This window comes from Canis lupus, chromosome 10, assembly GCF_048164855.1.
Source record: "Canis lupus baileyi chromosome 10, mCanLup2.hap1, whole genome shotgun sequence".
In the NCBI taxonomy this organism is placed as follows: domain Eukaryota; kingdom Metazoa; phylum Chordata; class Mammalia; order Carnivora; family Canidae; genus Canis; species Canis lupus.
Genome location: NC_132847.1, coordinates 53,403,453 through 53,415,371, shown reverse-complemented (window position 1 = coordinate 53,415,371; position 11,919 = coordinate 53,403,453). Strand labels below are relative to the sequence as shown.

At 44.4% G+C, this 11,919-nt stretch overlaps 1 protein-coding gene across 1 annotated transcript; it reads right to left on the bottom strand.

The window, feature by feature from the left end:
* Positions 1-5,960: 5,960 nt before the first annotated feature.
* Positions 5,961-10,860, bottom strand: SPATA31G1 (SPATA31 subfamily G member 1). The gene is given in 3 exon segments (XM_072841790.1): positions 5,961-6,808; positions 6,811-10,216; positions 10,602-10,860. Coding segments are annotated over 3 exon segments (3,681 nt in total). The 5' UTR covers positions 10,833-10,860; the 3' UTR covers positions 5,961-6,764.
* Between the last annotated feature and the right edge of the window lie 1,059 nt (positions 10,861-11,919).

The window sequence follows — 11,919 nt, the reverse complement described above, 5'->3', positions numbered from 1 at the left end:
CATGACCTGAGTCGAAGGCAGATGCTTAGCTGACTGAGCCACCCAGGCACCCCTAGCCTCCAGTCTTGTTTCCACTTTGAACACTATTCTCTCATCCATATGGCTCATATAGGTTGGTGGCCTAACCTCACTGTGGGCCGAAGACGATCTTTTGAGGGAAGGACATTTGGTTGGTAGCTCTGTGTTAAGCTATAGGAATAAATAGAAGGCAAGTGGTATTTTCCTACAAAATATTGTAGGGATACTGGTTGATAATGTGAGAAATTTGTGTTGGAATGATTGATTTGCTTTTGCATGACATGCGTAATGTGTCTGTAGATGACAGTTGGAACTTTATAGATCTTTTAGGAAAAACCAAGAACAGACTTGTAGTGAGAGGTCTGGTTTTAATTCTGGCATTTGAGCTTATAGCAGTGTAGCTTTGAACAAGGCACTTAGTTCTTTTGGGGCCTCTGATAAAGTAATTGGCAGTGCTTTGTAAACTGTAGAAAACAGTGTGAGGGACTGTTATCTTACACCTGTAGACATCTGCATACTGAAACCAAGAGGCAAGTTATATAGTCCATTTTTTTTCACTTCCAATGTTCCCAGAAAGAACCTGGATTTTATTATTATTTTTTAAAAGATTTTATTTATTTATTCATGAGAGACACAGAGAGAAAGACAGAGACATTGGCAGAAGGAGAAGCAGGCTCTGCAGAGAGCCCATTGTGGGACTCGATCTTGGGACTCTGGGATCACACCCTGAGCCAAAGGCAGATGCTTAACCACTGAACCACCCAGGCGTCCCTGGAAATGGATTTCTAACCAAGAATATGGCATGAAAGATTTTAGAGGACCAACATCATACCACAGATGTAAAAGCAAAGATGGAGCTATAAACCTAACATCTTAAAATAAATGTTTTTTTTGTTTTGTTTTTTAAGTAGCCTCCACACCCAGCATGGATCCCAATACAGGGCTTGAACTCATGACCCTAAGATCAAGAGTCAGACACTTAACCCACTGAACCAACCCAGGTACCCCAAGATGTATTTATATTCCAAGATACTGATTCTATAAGAGTCTAGTCTAGTGCCAATCATAAATTCAGCTGAACTGAGCAAATGTTAAATGGTTTGTTTCTGTTGTCCATGGAGGGCTTAAAAAGACTTAAATAGAACTTGGATTTTTCATAAAACTACCCAGATATACATAGACTTGTGAAATGTTCCTGTGTCAAGTAGAAATTTAGAATTGCATTGTGTTTGGGGTACCTGACTGGTTCGGTTCGAGCATGCAACTCTTGGTCTCAGGGTTGTGAGTTCTAATCCCACAATGGCCATGGAGCCTACTTTAAAAAAATGAAAAAAAGAATTGCAGTGTCTTTGAGACTATTTAGTGGGACGGGGGCAGATAGGTCGGAAGAGGGAAAACACCTTCAGTTTCACTTCTGGCCAGCAAGTGGTGAGTTTTGGACTAAACCCTCTAGACAGGTTTGGGATAAATAAAATCTTCGGAACAGAAGAATAACAGAAGAGGTAGAATAACAGGATTACTTTGTTTTTCTCAACCGTATATATGGAGTAGAGGGAATACTGAAAAAGCACTAGATTGGGAATGTGGATTTGACCTCATAGAACTTCAACTTCTTTTTGAGGAGCCTGATAGCCATACTATCAGGGAAATGGTGCTGTCAACAAGGTACAAATTATGGGGATGCCAAGGAAGGGGACTCCATATCAAGACAAGAATCAAAGGCTCTGGAGGTAGTCTGAGCTGGGCATTAAAGGAAGGTGGGAGATGACATGAGAAGTAGGGGAGAGCAATTTGAGCAAAAGGCACAGAAGTCAGAAAATATAGAGCATGCTTAAGCATCAGGTTCACTAGCAAGGGAGTATATTTGAAGAGATCAACCACATCATGAAGAACCTTACATTCTAGGAGTAAAGTTTTTTTGTTTTTTTAAATTTTTAAATATTCTCTATACCCAACCTGGGGCTTGAACTAAAAACCCTGAGATCAGGAGTCACATACTCTACTGACTGAGCAAGCCAGGTGCCCCAGGTGAAGTTCATTATTTTTCCTGCTACATTTTATAAAAGATTTGTTTAGGAGTATGCATGCGCACACTCGTGTGCAAATGGGGGAGGGGTAGAGCGAAAGGGAGAGTATCTCTGGCAGATTGCCTGCTGATTGCAGAACCTGATGTGGGGCTTTGGGGCTTGATCCCATGACCTCGATCAGGACCTGGGCCAAAATCAAGAAGTGATTAATTGAGCCACCCATCCAGGAATGTCTCCAAATAAAGTTTATTTTAAAAGTTGTGGGTTTTCTGGGTCATTTAGGCAGGAAGTGACAGATTTCAGTGCTAAGACAGTTCTTTTTTTTTTTCCTTTTAAATTGTAGCAAAAAATCAATTTCTGAATGTATATAATATTGTCACCTATATGTGCATTATGCATAGATAATTCATTTTTTTTTATAGTAGTGCCCAGGGTACCTGGGTGGCTCAGTCTGTTTGGTGTATGCCTTCTGTTCAGGTCATGATCCCAGGATCACCACTGGTCAGGCTCCCTGCTGAGAGAGGAGACTGTTTCTCCCTCCCTCTGCTACTCTCCCTGCTTATACTCTCTCTCAAATAAGTAAAATCTTAAAAAAAAAAAAAAAAAAGTAATCATGTCCAATATGGGCCTCAAACTTACCACCCAGAGATCAAGAGTTATACCCTCTACCAACTGAGCCAGCTAGGCGCTCTGACAATACACTTTTAAAAAACCTTTTATTTTTAGAGAAGCAGTAAGGTGTATTGTAGAATTTTAGGAAAATAAAAGCAAATTTTATGGGGTACCTGGGTGGTGTAGTTGGTTGAGTGTCTTGACTATTGGTTTCAGCTCAGGTCAGATCTCAGGATCGTGAGAGTGAGCCCTGCATTGTGCTCTGCACTCAGTGCTAAGTCTACTTAAGACTCAACTCTCCTCTCCCTCTCCCCCTCCCTCTTTCCTCCCTTCCTGTGCTCTTTCTAAAATAAATAAATCTTTAAAAAGATATAAAAACACATTTTTTAATAAGTTTATTTTTTATTGGTGTTCAATTTGCCAACATATAGAATAACACCCAGTGCTCATCCCATCAAGTTAAAAGCACATTTTAAAAAAAGATTTTGTTTATTTACTTGGCAGAGAGAGAGCACAAGCAGGGGGAGCAGCAGGTAGAGGCAGAGGGAGAAGCAGGCTCCCTGCCAAACAAGGATCTGGGTGTGGGGCTTGATCCCAGGACCCTTGACCACAACCCCAGTCAAAGGTAGATGCTCAACTGATTGAGCCACCCAGGCACCCCCTAAAAGCAAATTTTTAAAGTTCATGTTCCCAAGGATCATCATCCAAATAACTTCCTATCTTTCTGTGTTTATATGTGTAATATTGCTTTTTTTAGGATAATGATTAATAAGATGGAATCTTTTAATACTTTAAAATGTTCATGGAATTACATGCTTACATGTCATAGAATCATTGAATCCTATTTCAAGAAAGGGTTTGACAAAACCTTTATGTAAGAAATAGAATCTTACTCTATCCTGAAATACACTTAGTTATAATACATAGTCTTTATTGTTAACAGTCTTCGCTGTTAATTAGAGCAATCTCTATAACAAAAAATTTTGCAGTTAGGGATGACAGGAGACTCCTTACCATCCTTAGCGCATATATATATATATATATATTTTTTTTTTTTTTAAGATTTTATTTATTTATTCATGAGAGAGGCACACACACACAGAGAGAGGCAGAGACAAGACAGAGGGGGAGAAGCAGGCTCCATGCAGGGAGCCTGATGGGGACTTGATCCCAGACTCCAGGATCACTCCCTGGGCCAAAAGCAAGTGCTAAACCGCTAAGCCACCCAAGGATCTCCCTTAGCATATATTTAATCAGAACTGTATTTACATTTACAACAGACGGGTATGCATACTATTCTACGGGAAGAAAGTGGTCTCACTTGGTCCAGTGGCCTTTGTCCATTATACCCTTATGGTGTACATTTGGTATTTTAAAATCAAAATGAGATCATACTGGGGATCCCTGGGTGGGTCAGCGGTTTGGTGCTTGCCTTTGGGCCCAGGGCGTGATCCTGGAGTCCCGATTGGGCTTCCTGCATGGAGCCTACTTCTCCCCTGCCTGTGTCTCTGCCTCTCTCTCTTTCTCTCTGTGTGTGTGTCTCATGAATAAACAAAATCTTTTAAAAAAAACAACAAAAAGATCATACTGCTTTGTCTTTTTAAGTTGATCTCCACCTTTTTCTTTCAGTAAATTTTCATTTAATCTGATACTCCTACCATACTCAGTTTCTCAAGTGATCTGAATATGTCATTCACAATTTTTGTGTGTGTGCAAAGGGAATTTAAGGACATTTATTAGTGGGTTTTGTTACTCATAGTTCTTGATCAAACCAATACCCAGTCTAGGACCCAGGTTGCATCTGGTACGTTCCTTTATTCAAACTTCTGTGACACTTGTTGAAGAGTGTAGGTCAGCTGACCTCCAGAGAATTGTAGCCATGTGGAGGATGGACTAGAAAGAATAGGGCAACCAGTCTGATGAGAAATGACTGAACTAAGACTGATGGTGGAGATGGAGTGGCGAAGATGGATTTGTTGCAATACATTTCATAGGTATAACTGACAGGGTTCTAATTGATGACTAGATTAGGAAGTGAGGGGAAAGGAGGAGTCAGGGATGAAAGGCTCTGACTTCAGTATTGAGCCTTCAATAGGAATGGGCATATTGGAAAAGAGCTTAAAGGGAAAATTATTTTTGGACAAATTGAATATGAGATGATATCTCATAGGCTATTGTATACATAGGTCTGAAGCCTACATAGATGCTTTTAAAATGACCCATATTTTGGAATATGACACTTAATGGGATGAGTTGAAGACATCTTTTTTTTTTTTTTTTTTTTTTAAGATTTTATTTATTCATGAGAGGCAGAGGGAGAAGCAGGCTCCCTGCAGGGAGCCTCACGAGGGACAGTCTCCAGGATCATGCCCTGGACTAAAGGTGGCACTAAACCACTGAGCCACCAGGGCTGCCCAAGTTGAAGACATTTTTAATGGTATTGGTAAAAGTGGACCTATATTTTGGGGTGGAGGTAGTTAGGTTCTCACATCACACCATACTCAAAAAGTAACAATCTAAACATAAATATATGAAACTGCAAAAGTGCCTGAAGGAAGTATTTTAGAAGCCATAAGGAAAATGTCAGTCGATTTAATTATATAGAAGATTTTCAAGTTTGGTACTGTAAAAGCCATCTTAAAATTCGAAAATAAACTACAGATTGGGAGAAAATATTTGCAGCCTACATAATAGGATAATATCTGTGGCAAGTAGGATAATGGCCCTTCCAAGATGTTCACATCCTAATCCCTAGAACCTGTGAATATATTATTTTACATGAAAAGGAATTAAAATTTGCAGTTGGAATTCAGATTGCTAACCTTAAGGTAGTTAGACTTTGGGACGCCTGGGTGGCTCAGCTGTTGGGTGTCTTGACTTGGGCGCAGGGTGTGATCCTGGAGTCCTGGGATCGAGTCCCGCATCATTGGGCTCCCTGCATGGAGCCCGCTTCTCCCTCTGCCTATGTCTCTGTCTCTCATGAATAAATGAATAAAATCTTAAAAAAGATATAGACTTTAAGATAGGAATAGTATCTTGAATTATCCAGATGGACCAAATGTAATTACAGGGGTCCTTAAAAATTGAAGAGGGAGGCAGAAGAGATCAGTGATGTGGAAAAAACTTGCCTTCCTTTTGCTAGCTTTGAAGATGGAGGATAAAGGCCAGTAGCCAAGGAATGTGGGCAGCCTATAGAAGCTGGGAAAGACAAGGAATGAATTCTCAGTGCCTACAGAAACAAATGCAGCCCTGCCAACCTTGGTTTCAGCTCCATGGGACATGTCAGACTTCTGACAAATTTGTGTTGTTTTGTGGTAATTTGTTAGGGCAGCAGCAGAAAAGTGGGTAAAGGATATGAATAGGCAATTATAGAAGAAATCCAGATGGTCATTAAACATATGAAAAGGCACTTGTTTTTGTGGTCTTGGGGATGGATGAACTGACCCAGGGAGAGAAAAAGCAGAGGGCTGAGAAGAAATGGTCAGAAGTGTAGGGAACTTGTGGATAAGTGGGCGAAGGGACCAAGAACAACTGCCTAGCCTCAAACCAATTGTGTTCATGTGAATGGATGTATTTTTCTTCTGTTCACTTGCTGTGAAGTTTTTCTCAAGGGCAACAGTGGACTCTGTTCTGGCCTTACAGCTTCACCCTGTACAGTAGGGATGTGTGGACTCCAGGCTAATTATTTGTGAGGGGCTTTTTTTTTTTTTTTTAAAGATTTTATTTATTTATTCATGAGAGACACACAGAGAGAGAGAGAGAGGCAGAGACACAGGCAGAGGGAGAAGCAGGCTCCATGCAGGGAGCCTGATGTGGGACTGGATCCCAGGACCCCAGGATCATGACCTGGGCTGAAGGCGGGTGCTAAACCACTGAGCCACCCGGGCTGTCCTGTGAAGGGCTTTAAAAGTTTAGCCTGCAGAATCTTGAAAACTCTACTTCTCTGTTCCTGAGGGAATACAGCCATAGCAGAAGTTAATAGGGAACTGACATTACTAGTACCTCAGACTAAAGATGACATGAGAGATACTTGTCTAGTTTAGCTAGTTTATTATTTCCACCCCACAACTGGTTTGGCTTCAGGTCTTGGGTTATGGGGTGTCAGTACTACCAGTCTTTCCTCCTCTTACTGGATTTAGTTGGCAGGGGCCATGGGTACCCAGAAACTTGGCTAACATTCTTTGGAGACTCCTGGTAAGTGGAACCCGAGGTGTGGGGGAAGAGAGATGCTTTTCCATGTGGACCCAATGGCAGTGCTTACAGTGTTGAGGGGTCAGGATGTCACCAGCTCTCAGCCCTGCCCCTTGCTGAATTGGGGGACCTGCAGCCTTAGAGTGAAGCTGCTGAGGGAAAGCAATGTGTCGAGAACTCTGGTCCTTATGCTGAGATCTTTGGGAAAGTCTGTTTAAAGGACCTTCCACTGGTCTTCTGGCCTGGGCTGGGTGGCTCTTCCCTGTAACTGTGGATGACACCAGTCTTGCATCCCCTCTTCTGTGGTCTCCTGCTTTGGGTTTCCTGGGTCTCTCTCTCTTTTTGGCTGAAGATAGGGTTGAAGCCTTGTTCTTTCCATTGCCTGAGGCCAGAACCTCAGGGTTTAAGGGTTCGCTTAGGTCTGGGCCATTCTCACCAGTCTGTATGCGAGCACATGGCCCCTGGGATGAGACCTGGGCCACCATCTTCACCTTCACTCTTTCCTCTTTCTGAGACCCTTGTTCGGCCCTGCCAGACCTTTGTGGCAGAGGCTGGGAAGAAGAGTGGGAGTGATAACAGTGGGAGATCTGGACAGGCTGAGCTACTGTGCTGTGAACTTTTGGGGGATGACAGCTTGAAGAGTGGGGGCACAAATTAGGGGGATTATTCTGCCGTGGGGGGCATGTAGAGAGTCTCCAGGAGCCTGGAGTTGTGGAGCTCAGGGCAAGGGAGCTGCCAAATGATTGACCTGGGTCAGGGGATCTGGAAGCGGGGCTCTGCTGTAGTTTTTTTAGCCTGAGTCCCAACTCTCTACTCCAGTGCCAGGCCTGGATCCCAGAGGTGGAGGGCACCTCTGGGACAGCCTCTCTCTGGGAGGATGGAGTCTCTGCCTTTGCCCCTGGGAACAACTCTCTCTTGGGTATGTCAGACTGGTTGGGCTCAATCTTCAGAGCTTTAGCTAAGGTGGGAGGCCAGGGTATTGGATGCAGGAGATCCATTGCTGGAGGGCTGGAGTCCTGGGGGATCCCTCTTGGTTGCACATTCCTCCACACAAACTCAAGGTCAATATGTGGATCTAGTAGAGGAGCAGAGAGAGATCTGGGGGTTGAGGCTGGGAGCTCAGTGGCCCAGCAGTTGTCTCTCTGCTCCACTGCTTTTCCCTTAGGCTTACAGGTACATTGGTCTCTAGGAGGCTCACTTATGTGAGACTTTGACTTAGAGTTTGGAGGTGGACTGGGGTCCCACAGTGGGGACCCAGGAACACAACAGGTTTCTTTCTGCTTGTTCCCTTCAATAGGTTCACACTCAGACAGGGCTCCCAAAGATCTGGTTCCATGTGGGTCTTGGGGTAAGCTGCAAACTGGAAGCTCAGAAGTCCAAGAGTTCTTTCTCCTTTTTATATCCCCATATCTAGCCTCAGAATCAAACAGGACCCCTGTGGGGCTAGCTATGAGGGGCTCCAATATAAGAACTGGGGGTGGGCTGAGGGCCAGAGATGGGGGCTCAGAAATCCAGGAATGCCTAGAATGTTCAATGTCCTTCCATGCAGCTTCTGATCTAGTGAGGCCTCCCATAGGATTGATTCTGCGGAATTCTAGAATGGAAGCTAGAGATGGGCTATAGGCAGGGGCTGGGGACTCAGAGGTCCAGAGGTTTTCTCTCTGCCCTCCCAACGTTTTGGACTCAGACAAGACTTCCTGGGAACTCATTTCTAGGGATACCAGCAGAGAGGATGAGGGAAGACTGGGAGAAGAAACTGGGTCTGCAGAGACCCATAGATTATCTCTACTCTGCTTACCTTCCCATGGAGTCTCTGATCTTGGTGGGACACATTCAGGCCTGGTTCCATAGAGCCCTGGGCTGAGGTCTAGGGCTGAGGGCTTAAAGGCCCAAGGGTTTCCTGAATTTTCTCTGTGTCCACATTGGAGCTTATACCTAGGTGAATCTCCCAGAGAACTGCCTCCCTGGGGTTCTGGCAGGGGATCTAGGGGAGGGTAGGGGGATGGCATTGGAGACCTAGAGATCTGTGGGCTCTCTCTGTGACTCATGGTTTCCCAGAAGTCCTTAGGTGCAGAAAGTCCTCCTTCAGGGATGACTTTCTGGAGTTCTGACAGAGCATCTGGGAGTTGGCAGGGAGCCGTCATTGGAGGCACAAAGGCTTGAGAATTCTCTTTACAAACTGTGGTTCTCCACTGAGTCTTATATCCAGGTGGAGCTCCCAGGGGGCTAGTTCCTTGAGACTTTGTCATGGGGTCTACAGATTGGCAAGGGACCAGGATTGAAGGCTCAGAGATCTGAGGATGCTCTCTTTGTCCTGTGGTTTCCCAGAGGACCTGGGATCCAGGCAGCCCTTCTATTGGGCTGACTTCCTGGAGTTCTGAAAGGGAGGCCAGGGTTGAGCTGGGAGCTGGCTTTGCAGGCGCAGAGGCCTTGGGGTCCTTGTTTTGCTCCATAGCCTTCCATGGGGCCTCAAACCTTGTCAGGAATCCCAGAAGGCTAGAATGATATAGCAGAGAGGCAGAGAGTGAATCTAGAATGTGTTGTTGGAGTCTGGGATCCTGTGGTACATCCCACCAGACCTCAGAGTAGGGGGAGAGCTTGGAGCATCTGGTTCTTTGGAGTTCAGGTTGTAGGTGCAGGGTTTGATCCTCAGAGACCCAAGGGACTTCTTTCTGCTGCATAAACCACTGTGTATGTGCCTTGGCACAAGACAGGACTCCCTTGTGGTCCATGGGAAAGGACTTAGGATGAAAGGGTAGCGATGGGACAGAAGGGGAAGGTGGAGGAGAAAATTGCTGAGGATCAAGAGCCATCCCTTCCCTATCTTCTGTAGTATGGATTTCATGGGTAGGAGGCTGAGTTGGGGAGCAGTACTGGGGAAGCAGAAGGTTGGATCTAGGCAGGAAGGCAAGCTTGTTGAAGAAGGCAGAAGGACCAACAGACAACTTTAGGGGAGAGGGGCCACCTGAGCTCAGCAAGATGGCCTCCAAGGACTCACTATGCAGAGAGGGGAGACCCCAGAAGAACTGGCTTTTTCTCTGATGTAGATAGTTTCCTGATGCTGTTTTGTGCTTCATAGGCAGGTTGGTCAGGATCTGAAAGGTGGGGAAGGATCTGGAAGGGCTTGGGGTGCGTGTATGTACTTGCTTTGGTGTCCGTATGGCTTTTTGGAGGTCCTCAGGACCACAGGGTGGTTGAGATGGGGCTGTGGTGGCTTCTTCTCCAAGGGGAGCTTCTTTGGGAAGAGAACATGGCTTCAGTGGATCCAGAGACACATCCTCTTCTTCCTCCTCTTCTTCCTCTTCCTCCTCTGACTTCTGCTTCCATAAGTGATCAAGGAAAGCCACATGGTACAGAAGTGGTAGGCTCTGAGGAGTAGAAAAAGATACTTCAGGCATGAAACCTTTCAAAGACACAAAGTATGTCATGAAGCCCTCAGTCTTTTTTCCAAATTCAGAGGGAAGTTACTCACCATATCTGTAGCCAATAGTCACGTATGCATCTGATATCAATGGCCATTACCCAGCCCATATTTGGAGATACGCATTCCCTTACATAACTACATCTAGGGTCAGTAATTACACACCTGTCTTCAAATATGGTATCAATAGTCATCATCCAGCCTCACAGGTAAGACTTAGAGTCATTCACCTGGGTAATTGGCTTCTAGTCATTCCATATCAGTGATTTTTCACCTGAACTCATATGTGGTATCAATAGTCATTCACCCAGCTGTATATCCATGTCACCCACCTTGCTTTGCATCATGTCCCCAGAGTACCAGAGTTGAAGCTGTCGCCAGCTCCCAAGTTGCCACCACCTCCGAATCTGCCAAATCATGAACAAGAATAGTGTTACCAGATTCCCTGGACTCTGGAGGCAGCTGCTGCCACAGTGTCTGCAGGCCAGGGCATGGGTCAACTGGCTCCAAAGAAGCCCCATGTCCCCTTCAGTCCCAAGCAGGCCTTCTATCAGCCATTCCATTTTCCTCAGCCTAGTGGCAGTTTATCCCGAGGTCATCACTGCATCACAGAACAAAGAACTCCCATCCCCCACATGCCTAACAGCCTTTTCCCTGAATTTAGAGTAAAAAAATTGCCTGTACCAGGCAACTAATACTTCATAACACTGAAACCTGAGTGATCTCTTTTGTCTTTGTCTGGCCAAAGCCAGAATTATGCTTCAGGCCTTGTCATTAAGGACATGGATTCTAGCATCAAACTGCTTTATTCAAATCCTACCTCTGCCACTTCCTATCTGTGAAATCTCAAACTAATTAATCTTCTAGTGCCTCAATTTTCTCACCTGTAAAATGGGAATGATATTATTACTTGCCACATAGAGTTGTTTCGAGGATTAAATGAACAAATTCATATTATTAGGATAGTATATAGTATATGCTATATTAAAAAATTATTTCTTGGGATGCCTGGGTGGCTCAGTGGTTGAGCATCTTTCTTTGGGTCAGGTCGTGGTCCCAGGGTGCTGGGACGGAGTCCCTCATTGGGCTCCCCACAGGGAGCCTGCTTCTTCCTCTGCCTTATGTCTCTTCCTCTCTGTCTCTTACGAATAAATAAATAAAATCTTTAAAAAAATTATTTCTTTTGGGGCAATTGGGTGGTTCAGTTGGTTAAGTGGCCAACTCTTGGTTTCAGCTCAAGTCATGGTATTGGGGTCCTGGAATCAAGTCTTGCATTGAGCTCCACATCAGCAGGGAGTCTACTTGTCTCCCTCTCACTCTGTCCCTCCCCCATGCTCTTTTGTTTGCGCTAAAATAAATAAATCTTTTAAAAAATTGTTTAAGGTTCCTAATTACAAGACTTGTTCCATCTTTAATATATGGAGTCTGTTCTCACCCTCCCCCCTTTTTAAATCTCATGTCAGCTATGAACTGTCTTATTTGACTTTAGGTTGCTTGAGATCTTTTTGGCAAGCATTAACGTTTAAGTTGACAAATTAAATGCACTTGAGTATTTTTCCTCATTTCCCCCTTTTCTCCTAAAACAACCACTCTGTTCCACATTGACTCTTTCAGGGTCAACTTTAATTTCTGCCTTCCCAGTACATTTTT